At 44.3% G+C, this 14,922-nt stretch overlaps 1 protein-coding gene across 1 annotated transcript; it reads right to left on the minus strand.

Moving 5' to 3' along the window:
• Window positions 1-84: 84 nt before the first annotated feature.
• kdm2aa (lysine (K)-specific demethylase 2Aa) lies at window positions 85-13,767 on the minus strand (the record flags this gene model as incomplete). Its single annotated transcript, XM_079220057.1, has 26 exons — window positions 85-800; window positions 1,238-1,456; window positions 1,831-1,977; window positions 2,082-2,245; window positions 2,354-2,599; window positions 3,399-3,558; window positions 3,641-4,258; window positions 4,426-4,531; window positions 4,724-4,759; window positions 6,338-6,598; window positions 6,922-7,005; window positions 7,515-7,643; window positions 7,719-7,842; window positions 8,068-8,195; window positions 8,445-8,522; window positions 8,640-8,929; window positions 9,029-9,155; window positions 9,244-9,359; window positions 9,454-9,607; window positions 9,732-9,825; window positions 9,943-10,049; window positions 10,200-10,378; window positions 11,090-11,136; window positions 11,298-11,376; window positions 12,082-12,220; window positions 13,732-13,767. 26 exons carry the CDS (start codon window positions 13,765-13,767, stop codon window positions 619-621), a joined length of 4,050 nt encoding a protein of 1,349 aa, XP_079076183.1. The 3' UTR covers window positions 85-618.
• Window positions 13,768-14,922: the final 1,155 nt, after the last annotated feature.

Raw genomic sequence — 14,922 nt, forward strand, 5'->3', positions numbered from 1 at the left:
CAAATGAGCCTACAAGTAGAAAGTCAAAACATTCACATTTACTTCTTTTTTTTTTATTACAATGACAAACATACACATGGAATTCACTGTATACACAGAATCTTCTCCAGTTCAGTGAGCTATTTTTGCTCCAAAAATAATTGCGGCCTCTTACAAGCAGTGCTCTATCCTGCGGCAGTCAGCACATCGTAAAGGTGGTTTCATATTCAGTCAAACTTCTGGTTAAACATGTATTCTAGCAATGATAGAAGATATACAGAGACAATTAACCTTCAGGTCACAGAACTCGGAGGCAAGACACTTGTATTGACATTTTGTAAAAAAGATTGTACTCTTGCCAGATGAAACGATTAATATCAAGTTCAAGATAGCACCACGATTAGAGGCCAGGAGAAACTGCTGACCAGGCTCCATCAACACAACTGGAAGGTCTTTATTTCAGTTTAGTCAGGTTCAATGTTACTGACAGCCAACTTTATGTTTTGAAGAACAACCTACACAAAAGGTCAAGCATACACACTTTTTTAAAATCCTCTTCATGAACGTAACTCCCTTCAACCTCACTGTTGCGTTGAGAAAAGGTACAGACAGACTGGGTGCGCAAACAACGTGTTTTTGTTAATCCAGGCGCTGGATGAGCTTCTCCTCCATCATACAGTAGAGGGCAACGTGGGACAGGTCCGAGATGAAGGCGTCGCAGGCTCGTCTGCTGACGCTCTTACAGCCTCTGAGGTCCAGCAAAGTCAGAGAGGAGAGACGCTTCAGGTAGGACAGACAGCCGTCTGTCAGCTCACTGCAGCCTGCACACAGACAGGCGTCAGGAATGCTTTTAACAACATTGTAAATCTAAATAGCTTTTATACTTTTAGAACATAGGATTGATTCAATGTATTGTTTGAGTTAATTCTCAAAGATTACAAAGGATGGTTTACAAAACACTGGTAAAAGATCATTCATGGAGGTAAAAACAAATATCCAACTGAATGATGGGAGAATGCAACTCTGAAACTTATATTGTTTGACAGATTACTTCAAATAAATGTCTTAAAATTAAAATGTTTAACCAAGACCTGCAGTATTTGGGTCAAGTAGCTCTTTAAAAAAGGTGCCAGATATCATCTGTGGCTTTGTAAATATAATGATTGGATCTAATTAGCTATCAGCAGATGTTAAAAGGGGATTAGGAAGGTGTCATAAAAGGAGAATAATGAGAAGTTTTAACTAATCAAACACCCACCTGCCAGTGTGAGTTCAGTGAGACTGTTGCGGGTGTGAGTCCCGGCTGCAGCCAGCAGGGCGATAGACGAGTCGGTGATGTACTTGCAGTGAGCCAGGTCCAGTCTCTCCAGCTGGGGCATGTGGCGCTGAAGCAGCCTCAGAGTGGACTCGCTGATGTCCAGACCGGACAGACGCAGCGTCACCATGTTCTTCAGTCTGCTGCGAGACAACTCTGCACCTGCAGAACAGACACCACGTGAGCTGGGTCCATGCATACCGGAGACACGGGGTCGCCGTGACCACGACGTTGCATTTCGTTGTGAAACAGCAAATGTGATGTACAGATACACATGGAGGTCTCTGTGGTTAGTTTACAACAGTCCGGTTCTGGTTGCACAGCATTTAACCAATGGATCTGCTGTGTTTAATTGCAGGAACAGAGATCTACTGCCTTCAGACCGCTATAAACAAAAAAGGGACCAGAATAAAAGGAAAGGCCTTCAGTATAAACTACTAACTGCTGTGGATCAGAGAGCTCGTGGATCTTTCTTCAGCATTATTGCATAATTGGGAATACAGCGCTCCACAGCGCTCATTTCTGCTGCTACTGACCAGGCGGGATGATGAGCTCTTTGATTTGGGCATCTTTAAGGCCTTCACACCAACGCAGGTCCAGCAGCCGCAGGTAGGGCACAGTGGGAGAGGCCATCGCCGATAGACAGGACCAGGACAGACCAGTTACCCTCAACTCCCTCAGACCTGAAGACACACAAAGACAGAAGAGGGGGTGTAATGAGACATCTAGGGACAGAGTTCCTGTCCATATATACACATAATATATGCATACACGTGCGTGCGTGTACCTGGCAGCCTTGTGAGCAGACAGTTAAGCTGCCTCTTGGCCAGCGGGGTCCAGGACAGGTCCAGAGAGGTGGGCAGGCGTTTAATGATGCCTGCCAGGGCCGGGTTACTGAGCGGGCTGCACCGGCTCACGTCCACATGAGTCCACAAGCGCTTGTCACAGCTCCTGCACAGGACAGTCACAAGCCGTGTGGGAGCGCTGCTTCACCTTCACCAGCTGAGCACAAGACTCAAACACATACTGCATGTGGACGAATAGAAGAGGGCGACTTACCACTTGTACCAGGCCTTACAGACGGTCATGCAGGCCAGCAGCTCGGCTCTGTTCAGGTACCTGAACACAGACACCCACACCTCCTTCTCCCCGCCTCTTTCGTGGCCCACGTCCTTAAAGGACGGCAGGGACAGCAAGGACGGCGGCGACAGGGAGGAGTGCGCAGGAGGAGCTTCCTCTTCCTCTGAAGAAGTTGCAGAGTGATCTCTAGGGCCTCTGTTGCCATGGTTAGCCCGCAGACGTGGCCTACGAGATAAAACATATCAAATGAACAGGGGAATGTCACAGACGGCCATTAGTGGTTTTGATTGGTTGCCAGTCTCTCTCGGGCCTTCCCTAATATAATATAATATAATATATAATATGAGCCTGCAAAAAGCCAGATGGCTCAGAAAAGAGTGGAGCTCATGACGCTTGTAAAACTTTTGTCAAGACCGTGATGGACAATGCATGATGACACTCACCCAAACAAGTTTCAGAGTAGCTCTGTCATCTGATGCTTTCTAGAACTTCTTCTAAGCAAAAAATGTAAAAAAACTAAAATGCCCCTAAACACAATGAAAAATGAACGACAAAATGTCAGAGACACAATGTTTCAGTCTCAATGGTTGAGGTCGACTGTCATCAAACCAATTGAGAATCTGAACTGAACAGAATAATAAACTCCCATGTGGAGTTGTGATCAACACATTTGGTTGCGGTCACTGCTGTAAAATGAAGTTTAACTAGTTACTAAAGCGCACGCGCTTTCATGTACTAAAAACATATTGGACTGTGATCACAAAACACAGTACTTTGCAGATACAACCTGGGATGTAGTAATAATAATAATAATAATTCGTAATAATACGAATACGTCTAACAGAACCGTGTCATGTGACGTGGAGGGTGTGACAAATTAACCCTACCCAGATATCTCCTGCTGCGAGCCATGTGGGCCGTTTGGTCTCAAAGTAAATGTGTATGTGAGTTTGGGATGTTTTAAGGTTTTATATGAATTAATGAGTAGTAGTCATGTATAACATGGATTTTGCCTGAGCTCTACCTGCCAGGTCCTCTTGGGGTTATGCTGTCAGCTGAGGCGTCGGTGCTCCTGAGTCGTGAAGCTTTGGACAGCGCCGTCTTCCTCTGGATGAAGCCGTGCTGACCAGCAGCCGCTGCCGTCCTCAGACCCATGGCTGCTTCTAGCTTTGGCACTATGGAGCCTGGAGAGAGCACAACATGTCTCGGTTTGAGTTTATAGTTACATTATGGGAAGATAAATAAATAAAACAAATACACATATACCAGCATGTCTCTTGGCCTTGTGGGGGCGCTGCAGAGTGACGGTCAGGTAGGAGCCACTCAGCAGGTCATCGTTCAGATCAGACACCAGAAGGACGGGAGGTTCTGGGTCTGAATCCCAGCGCCCTTCCTCCTCCACCTCCTCGTCGTCGTCCTCTTCATCTTCCAGCGTGTCCATGTCCTCCTCTTCAGGGTCAAACTCCTGCCCCTCACTGTCCTCATCATCGTCATCTTCATCATCATCAGTCCTGCGCCTCCTACGCCGGCAATGCAGTCGTTCTTTGTCTCCTTCTTCGCTGTCCCCTTCTTCCTCATCTTCATCATCATCATCATCGTCCTCGTCATCATCGTCCTCGTCGTCGTCCGACTCCTCGGATTCGTCTCCTCGTCGCTGCATCCTGGAGCCTCCCCTCAGCCTCACCCCTCGCCCCCTCCGCCCGCCCTCCCTCATGCCCATCCCTCGCTTCAGCTTGAGGGCGGAGGCGGAGCCAGAAGAGAGGAGCCCTCCTCTGCTTCCTCTGTGGGCCGCGCCTCTCAGCAGGCCTCTCCTGTTGGCACCGAACACCCTCCTGGAGTGGCTCCCCGCTCGGGAATGGAGGGCCATCTTTCCTCTCTGAGAGGCTGCAGAGAGACGATGTGATCAGGTCAGAACAATCACACCAAAAGATGAAATTCAAAGACTTTGATTTTGGAAAAACATTTTAAAAAGTTGTTTTGTGATTATTGACAAACAAAGTAACTGGTGGGCAGTAGGCAGTAAAAATGTTGTCTTTTTTAGAGAGACAAACCTTCATCGTCGTCATCACTGGCAGAGTCGTCTCCGTCGCGGCTGTGTCTCTGGCGTCGGTAAATCTTAGCCATGCGAGCGTCCAGCAGGGTGGAAGACTTTCGCTTCTGGAGGGAAAGAAGGAAAAGGGAGCGAGGAATGGAAGGAAGGGTAGAAAGAACAATAAAAGAGAAACAAAATGACAAAGAAAATGAGGACATTATGGGGAAAGAGAGGTAGAGAAAAGAATAAACTTATATAAATTAAGAGTATTTAGAAATAAACAAGTCAAAGTAGGGACCCAAAAACAAAGCACTCACCGCTGGAAGACCTTCACCTTTGTCTACTTTAGACTGCTGGAGGAGAAAGGAAAAAAAAACTGTCAATATCAGAAATGACTTAAAAAACTGACAGTTTTGGCTCGACATTAGAGGCTGGTAACATTTTTGGACATAAACAGGGATTACGTGCTGATGATGTTCAATGATAAATGTTGATAATACCTGTAATCTGAGACCAGAACCTCTTGCTATCCTCTACTCACCCATTCAGTCATAGTATGGTTACATGAACATAGTGAAGCCACTAAACATCATCGTGCTCATACAATGGACTAAACCATCCCACAAAAACAGATAATCGTATACAGAGTATCTTTGGTGTAACTGTTAAGCATATGCATATTGTTTCCGTTAGTGGTTAACATCAGATTTTGAAAGTCATCATTACAACTTATCACACATTGAATGACCCTTTACTTAGAAATAGCCCCTGAAACAAAAGCTTTTTAGTTTAGCAATGTTGTACAGCTTGAACATATAACAGCGCTACAATGACAAAGTGAAGAGAATATTCTTATCTCCGTTATTGATATTTCAACATGTGTGTGTGTGTGTGTGTGTGTCTCAATATAATGACGTGAAACAAAGCAATGAAGTCAGTATTAGATTGTTTTGGACTTTTTGTTCATGAAAATGGTTGTAATCAGAGAAAATCCTCACACAATCACAACACCATTTCCCTGTTCAAGGATCTCTCAACATTGAGATCATTAATATAGCAGCAAACAACTATTTGCTATGTGAAGATAAAGAGGGGTAATGGGTAATGTCGGAGTGTGTTGTAATCAGAGCTTCTGTGTTTTGTTTACGTAGCCGCGGTGTACCTTTTAGTGAGCGTTCCTCCCAGTGACGAAAACATAGCACCCACCCACCAAATCCTTCCCAGGTAAACCCTGTTAGCTCCATCAGCACTGCTTATGTTAACACCCTTAGCTGAAGCCTCCAACTCGTAGTGAGCACCTTAACAACTGACAGGAAGTCAATCAGACAGACAGCAGAGATGAAAACCAAAAAATGACCCAGGGGTTCAAGTTGAAAGTTGAGTAGACGGGGCCACTGAACAACATCAGCTCCTTTAACATCCTTTTAGACATTAAATAAGTGGAAACCGATGTGTCCAATAACGCATCGACAACACTTATGATTTTAAGATTAAACATAATACATTTATAAATGCACTGAAAAACACAGATTATTTATCTCTATTAAAATACAAGTATACTTATAATTGGCTCGTCACCATACTTCCTGGCGTTAACTTAACGTCAAATAACAAACGTGTCCAGGCTACACATTGTTCATGATGAGCCATGAGAAAAATCATTTTGAAAGTATGGAAAAAGGAAAACAGCACAGAAACGAATCTGAGCTCAAAAATTAAAAACAGATAACAGTCAGAGAAGAGGCACTAATCTTGTATTAACTATGAAAACAGAATTCTTAAATAGGAAATTTTGTCAGCAACAAGATTATTTAAACAGAAACATTTACATCAAGAGTTGTGTCTGTTCTCTTGAAAGGTGGAATGGGAAAAGGGGTGGGGTGCACTCGACAGACGGGTGGATGTACTCAAGAGTAGGCGGCACCTCTCACCAGTCTCGAGCTGATTGGCTGAGAAGGCAGAGGGGCCGCAACCAATAGAAGTGACGCTGAGGAGGAGGAAGAGCAGGAAGGAAGAGGAGGAGGAGGAGGAGGAGGGAAGAAACCACAGCGAACCACCTCCCCATCCTGCTGGGTGCCCACAGGACCCCCTATGGTAGCAGAGGGCCCGGGGCCCAATCTGAGAACCAGGGGCCCATGGGGACGGAGGAGCTGCTGGTGGCCGGCAGCAAACGAGTCATCGCTGCCCGACGACTGACGGAGTTAAACCACACTCAAAAGAAAATGGAAATAAAGCAACCAAAAAAACAATAAAAAAAACAAACAGACAGGAGACACACAAAACCCATTAGCGTTGACAGACTGCAACCAAGTGTGTGTGAACGGCAGGTTAACAGGCTGCGTGCAAGAGAGAGCGCAAGCAAAGGTACTCAACGTCTGTGTGCAGCAGTGGAATAATATACAAACAAGTAGGAAACCCTGAGACCGAGTGTGTGTGAGTGTGTGAGTGTGTGAGTGTGTGTGTGTGTGTGTGTGTGTGTGTGTGTGTGTGTATTTGTTGATAAACCTTTGCGTACCTCAGGGTCAGTAATCCCTTGGACACACTTTGGACACTCCCAGCAACTAGGCAGGTCTTTATTCACCACTCCTTCACCCTGAACCTGTGAAAGCAGACATAGCATTAGTCAGCTGGGAATGAAGGAAGAAGAGAAGTAATAAAGGAAACTGTATAAATTAACAAGACTAGTATATACCTGGCTACAGTACATTTATCTGACTTAGAGAGAGCATTCGTATTGAATACATGTGTAATATGACCCATATATGCTGTATGTGCTACAGTATAAGAGGTGTGAAAATGTCTCGATTCTAAGAAGCATCGCATGCTGTGTGAATGATTCTGCATTGATGTGTCCACGAATCATTATCAGGAGGCTGGTTTAATGTCACTTCAGTGTCTTTACTGCCTTTAGCTGTCATTTACTGAGCCGCTACGCATTCCTGGGCTCTGTACTACAAAATTAGTTCCAGCATTCCCAGGGTATCTTTTTGCTCCATAGTGTGAATTGTTGAGAAAAGCACATACAGGTTCCACTAGGAATTCAGACACATAAAGCAGCAGTAAATATAGTGTACTGTGTAGTAAACTGGGAGCGTGTGCACATCGTACCGTGAGGCAGGCAGGATGGACTATCTGCGCACAGTTGGAACATTCCATCAGAGTGAGGGCGGGGTCTCCGGTTTCCTCCTGATTGGGCTCCTTGCAGATCTCACATACTGCAGACAGAGGAAGACCCGGCTGGAAGAGACGGAGAGGAAGATTATGACACGCATCGAACATGAATACATAAATAAAATATAAAAGGTTACCTACAGATAAACACTGTCGGAGCACACAGGTCTGCTTGAGTTTCCCTGGTCCTCCAAACTTTTTCATGTCTCTGCAGAAGTTACAGTCTCCACACTCTGGTCTCATGCAGGCTTCACAGCGCTTACACCTGCAGAAAAGCAAAACAGCAAATGGATGATCACTGAAGACAGATGAGTCATACACTTGCACAATTACATTAATTATAAAACGTTCAGAATGGTAGAATATTGGCATTGGCTCCAAACTGGGTTTTGCTGAACTTATTTACTACAAACAACATGTGACAAAAATGACATTTGAGCCCATCTTTATTTGACATGACAGAATGCGTTTCTCACACATGCTTTGTTACCTGACCCTGCGCCGTCTCAGCACCGACATGGAGGAGGCTGGTTTCTGTGGCCGTGGGATGATGGGAGTGGAGGAGAACTTAGGACGAGGAGGAGGTGGAGGAGGAGGAGGAGGCTGGTACCATGAGGGCTGACGGAGAGCAGAACGTTTGAGAAGGGACGGCTGAGGTAACAATACTAAAAATAGAATAAACACAACTACAACTAAATGTTTTATAATGGTCATTAGCAAACATTTGATAAATCAAGACTCAGATAAATAAACACTTCTTCTAAGTATTACTTAATTTAAACCCTGTTTAGAAACGTGCTACTATTATTCTGTAAAGCCGTTCAGTCATCCAGCACCAATGCGTGTCTAAAAGTGAAGCCGGCTTACTCTCTTTGGCCACTTGACGATAGGTTTTCCTGTGTAGGATAGGTTGGGATTGTCATTGGCATGTTCCTTCAGTAGAGCCTGAGGACAGAAGAGACCAAACGGAGAGAAAGCAGGGACATCCTTAACATTGGCCGTTTCCATTTTTATTTATCCCGCCAGCAAAATAACTGACACGCACCCAAAGCCCAGTCATACCTTGATGTGTGTGATGAGTGCCGGGGCGTTGTGTATGCCCGCTGGGACGCACTTCTTGTTGGAGGGCAGCGCCTCCAGTTTACCCAGCAGGTTCCACATTCCTTCCAACTCAAGGGGAGTCAAATTCACTTGCACTGCAGGCTTGTCAGACTGCTGCTCTGAGGCCTCTTCTTCACTGCTGCTCTCCTCCTCGTCGTCGTCCTCCTCTTCCTCATCGTCCTCCTCCTCATCATCCTCCGCCTCCTTCACCTGCTCACTGGCTAAATCTGAGCCAGACGGCTTTTTCAGACCTGACCGAAGGAATGAAACGCACATTATATTTAAAAACAGTCTACAGAGCAAACCCCCATCATAACAATATGAACATCTATGTTTGCCTGTGTTCATACCAATGCCCAGTGTGTGCTTCTGAAATTCTGGTGTGAGGTAGGAGGTCTTTGTCGTGCTGAAGACGTAGCGCTCCAACACATACCAGCACATCTCATAGTAGAAAGGGTAACGAAACTTCAAAGGAACCTGTGGTTGAGGTAAAAGAGGCACGCTATCATTACAGAATCCTCCACTTCTTGTCATTACACCTTACGAGAGATATTGTTTTCCCGACCCGTGTTCTGTCTTCTATATTGCAGATGTTAAGTTGCATGGGGATGTTGAAGCTGTGCAGGAAGTTTCCTCCAAACACCATTGAGTCCGTAGGGGTGTAGACTGCATGAATCCAACCTGAGCATAAAACACACAATAATATATTACATTAGTGTCACGTCGCTGAGCAATACAGTGAGTGTGTGCATGTGAGAGAGATTTTAAAGTAGACCTGAAGGTATGATGAAGGTGCAGCCCTGCTTCAGCTCAATCCTCTGGCAGTCAGATGCTCTGTCTCCAAGGAAGATGTCTCCCTGTTTCCCCGACAGCACCCAGTTCTCATACAGCTCCAGGTTCTGAGGGGTGGGGGGGATCAGCCAGAAGACCTGAAAAGATTTTTAAACATAATTAGTTTAACACATAAGATCACGTTTTTAGTTCAACATCCACCCTTTTAATGACCCTGAATCAGAAACTGTGAGGCCACTGGATGAACCCCTCTGGCCCCACCTTGCCTCCTCTCAGGATGTGGTACCACACAGAGGTCCCTCCAAAGTCAATGTGAAAGTCTGTGTAGCAGCCCTCCACGCTCATCAGACAGTATCTGCAGAGACACGCAAACATCAATGTTTATAGTTACATATCATTCAATTTCATCAAAATTAATAATGTGTTTTTCCTCTTAAAGACTTTTAAATGAAAGCGAACATGGGGAACTTACTTCTGAACTTTGGGGTATTGCATGTCAGTGATGGAGTTGGTTGAGTCTCTCTGTCGCTCCTTCAGGTGACGAGGCCACATGTTGTCCACCCAGTCTATTAGATCTACCTACACACAAAAACGCAAGGCAGACACCAGAGATAAGAGAGACGGAACGACAGAAACTTAATTTACTGCAACTCTCAGGTAACAGTAAACTCTCCCCTGTAGCTGTGTTTGCATGGGGTTTGTAGAATACACACATGAATGTGTACTTACCGTGGCAGGTCTCCGGACCAGGTTCTCCAGTTTAGTGTGGCTAAACTCCAGGCTGATGACATTATAGAGCTTCTCTCTCTGACACGGAGGCGTCTCGTAGTAACGAGTCCACTGGGCCATGGACATCTCTGTCCCCTTCTGCGTGCTCACGTCCATCACATCGATCATACGTCTGCTGCCTGAGAGGTTGTTTTGCCAATGGTTAGTCACAGCATGACAAAAGAAAGAATTGTCAAAACAGCAGCTGGATACAGGATGCATTTGCAAGACCAATTAAATACCTAGCAAATACATACTTTTCAGTAAAATACAAAGCGTATAACATCAAAATCATTGATTTAACTCTAATTAAAACGGGTGGACATGGGCGAGTACACATTGGAATTACAGGTATTGTCTCCAAATTAATACAATAAATAAGTCTGGGGCACTGTTTTTGCCTTACTTGTGTAAATAGAAAAAAGCAGAGTGAGTAGGATTTCCCTAAGAAACAATGTACAAAAGACTCTTGTAAAATAATCCCTCTCAATAATAACGTATGACCTCATGTATCGGCAGAGAGCCTGCCCTTCAGATGTTGCTGTTTGGGACGGAGCAGTCAGGAGCCTAATCGTAAGCAAACATCCAGAAGAAGTTGCACAAATAGCGTAAACAGTAGCTGAAAACTCATTCATTAGAATTTGAAAGATTTCAATTACTTCTCAAGAAATGATCCTATAAAATAATTGAAAGTTTAATTCTCATTGGTTTCATTTTTCCGACTCACATGGATGTTATTGGTCAATGACACGTTGATAGGAAACAGTTGCTGCCCGGGTTAAACTACAAAGACGTGTAGCTGCATGCATGCATGCATTCATTCATTCATTCATTAGGAAGAAAAGTCTTACCAACAAACATCTTGACGTCGTTAACACTGAAGTCAGGATCGGGCATCCTACAGAATGATCATCATGAGGTTACTAACATATTGAAAGTCTGAGAACGAACAAGTATGTAAACAAAAAGACTTTGTTTACATACTTACATACATAAAAAAGAATGTTGACGTATTGTAGACAATAAAACGAGGAAGAGGACAATAAAGAGGATGCCTACTTGAGTCCCAGGCCATCGGGCTTCTCAAACATGATCGGGTCCCTCAGACCGCCTCTCTGGATGAACTCGTACGTTAAGTCTAAAAAATACAAAATGTCAAGAGAAATGTTCAAAAGTCTTTTCTATCAGTCACTCCTGGTCGTTTCATTTTCCAAAATTCCTGATTGTGACTAAGTGTTAGTTGTGAAGGAACAGTGTCCCAGCAGACATGATAAAGCGTCTGTCAGCCATCAAGAAGGCAAAACACAGCCATGTCAGTCTTAAAGTGGCTTTACTCGCCATCTATCTCCAAAGGAGGCAACACAATGGTCTCTGGCCACTAGGGAAAGTATTGCAATATTTATATTTTTGCAGTATTTAGAAGAAATTATGTGTAGAGTTAATACAAATATTCCTGACTGCTGCAGCTTCACATTTAAAGCAGATAACTGGCGGACCATGTGTTGACTGATATTAGGAAGTAGTCACAGGAAATGCAACGCATTTGTCAATCAAAAATTGGTTTAAAAACACAAGACAGCAGTCTTTTTTTTTTTTGGACAGCAGATCAGTTTGTAGCAGAGTTACAATTTTCAGAAGTAACTAGCAACTTGTAACTAGTTACTTTTTCTGAGTAACTACCCCAACACTGGCAAGAAGTAAACGGAACAGAAAACAGCCGGCCTGGAGGCTGCTGCTGGAAACCCAGAGCTACTGAGAGAGGGACTAACCGTCACAAGCTTTGAATTAACTTTTCTAGGCCATGAAAATATTGAAATTGTTCATCTGGACGGTGCTTGCCTACCTCTTCCCGCCATGCGCAGGATCCGGTCAGAGCTGAACCTCTGACTGTGGACTTTCTCCTCCAGGTCAAACATTCTCCTTCCATCAATCTCCTCATCCGATATGCCGTCGTCATGGTAACGTCGCCGAGTACCGGCCCGCTAGGGATATGGAAGGACGGGAGCATGGGTTAAAAAATATATATATAATGAATGAATGAATATATACTTTATTAATCCACAAGGGGAAATGTGTTGTTGGAGTTGGGGACATTTTAGGATACACTGAGCTCCTCCTTTCCTTCTCTTCCTCTTTTTGCTCCTCCTCTCCTCCTCTTCACCTCTTCTTTCTCTCCTTCTGGATAAATGATTGTCTCTTCAATGCATATTACTAACTCTACTTTCTTTTTCCATGGATTCGTGGCTTCCTGGAACCAGGGGGAGGACCCCGGTCCTCCCCCTGGCCCTGCTGATGCAACCATGGCCCTGCTGATGCAACTGGCCTGGAGCCGTCCTGCCAGCTGCCATGACCCTGCTTTCTCCTCCCACTGCCCCTGGGATGCCCCTCCTCTCTACCTCCTTCTGCTTAATGGGTCGTGGCTATCTGGATCATGGACCATGCATACTACTCATTATATGAATCATTTCTGTCACATTCATTGAATGTGCTGTAACTCCGTTACGTTATTCATTCTGGCCACATGACATCTATTGCTTCTGTCCATCCGGGGAGAGGGATCCTCCTCTGTTGCTCTCCCTCAGGTTTCTTCCACTTTTTTTCCCTGTGAAAGGGTTTTTACTATCTTTATTGGGGGAGTTTTTCCTGATCCGATGTGAGGTCCCGGGACAGGGATGTCATGTGTACAGATTGTAAAGCCCTCCGAGGCAAACTTGTATTTGTGATGTTGGGCTATATAAAATAAACTGAATTGAAAAAAAATTGAATTGAGTAATGAGACATCGGTGACAGAGGAAAAACGAATGGTCGAACGAAGAGACAACCGAATCCAAATGAAACCAGTTTATATTCCCAAAACAGCTTTGCCGACCAACTACAGTCCGTAAAATGGAGGTTAAAGCTCTACCAAGAGTTGCTCAAAACATTAGGACAGCAATTATTTCTTCATAGTCACTGTATATTAAATAAACACATGCGGTGAGTAAATACAGTGGAAAATAGTCTCAGTGGAGACCAAATCAGGACACAAAGATAAATGTAAACACCCATCAGGTACAAGTAGTGACTTATTTTATTTTATACATGTGCTCCCCTTCAACCAGACAAACTAAATATCTTAACAATTCTTTCAAACACCCTCATCCTGACCAAGTACTACATTAATTTCAGTCAGCGTGTTCCATACTTTTCCCCTGCCATTCCATTTTATTAGACATAATTTATTCGTTTGGTTTTCTTTGCATGTCTGGATCACGTGGGTTGTTACCGACATCTGGTGAAGATGATATGTCAATAGCACCTTTAGAAATATTTTTACTGAGACAAATGGTGACGTGTTCAATACTTATTTTACCCGTTGTATAACTGATGTACCAATCTATAGAAAACCTGCAAGTCAACACACAGCACCCATTCTTTGTATACGACATTAATTTAGTTGAATTAATAAATGAAAGTGTTCATAAGGGAGAACATACATTATTTGTAAACTTACCAGCCTTTTGCTGCACCTTGCCTTGGAAGCATCCATTATCACTGAAACCGCGCTCAGGTACCCGTGTTCAACGACTCATACATAGTCTGCGCAGACCCGTCAATGTGCGCCTTTACGCAGCGGCTCCATTCGACGTAAACAAGCAACTGAAGGCGCGCGTTTACAATGGTGGCTTTACCTGTCAGTTAACTTTGCTTAAGTTATAACAAAATAGTTGGGAGTCTCAGTCTCCTGACTAGCGAATTGAGATGATAATAAGCGACGTTATGTGTTGGCTTTTCAGAGCTTTTAAACTTGTAACGTCTCCCCCCAGTCTGCTGGAGATGGGAAGCTCTAAAGAGTCCAATGTCTGCGCCACACTGAATGGAAGTGTACTTTTCAAATACAATTCCCACTATCATAACATTAAGACTGCCTGAAGACTCGAGCTTTGTTCTTTGCCTTCACAAGTCGTGTCCAGCTAATGTTTTCTTTTTCAACGCGTCCTGCAGACATCGACAGAAAACTCAACATGAGCTGAAGTCGCATTAAATAGCAGGATGCAGATATTTATAATACCCGGATAGTAAAAATAATTACATTGTTTGCTGCTGTTATTCCTAGTATGGTATAAAGTTAATGCGGTTTCTGAACAGCCGCCATTTTCCATCCCATCACAAAACATCACAACATCCCACAACAGTAGATTGGACCAATCACAGCTCTTCCGGCGAGGCGTTCATTGGACTACAGCAGTGTCACTCACAAAAACGATTTGCAAACTGTGATTGGACAAGTATAACCAATAGACATATAAAGTAGCTGGCAAGCCACCAATAACAGCACAATTCAAAAACAGCCGCATACTGCATTGGTTCACTTATCCCACTAACCTGATTGACACAATCAGTCCAGAGAAGAGGCCACTCACGCGCTGACCACCACCCCGTTATCAATACAGCGAGGCATCACTCAGAAATAACAAGAATTACCTTTAATGCCTTTAAAAAAAAGTCTGCTGCAATATGCTTACCCCCATATCCACACAGGTCCGTCAATGTACACACGCCGTCAGTAATCCGAGATGTCTGTGACGTATCTCCGGCCGGTGTTGTAGCTCCCAGAGGCTCGCGTCGGAGAGACACGCTTTGTAGCCTTCACGTCAACTAGGAAGTGCTCGTAAGTCCAAACATGGAGGTGGACGTTGCACGC

This window comes from Taurulus bubalis, assembly GCF_910589615.1.
Source record: "Taurulus bubalis genome assembly, chromosome: 6".
NCBI classification, from domain to species: Eukaryota; Metazoa; Chordata; class Actinopteri; order Perciformes; family Cottidae; genus Taurulus; species Taurulus bubalis.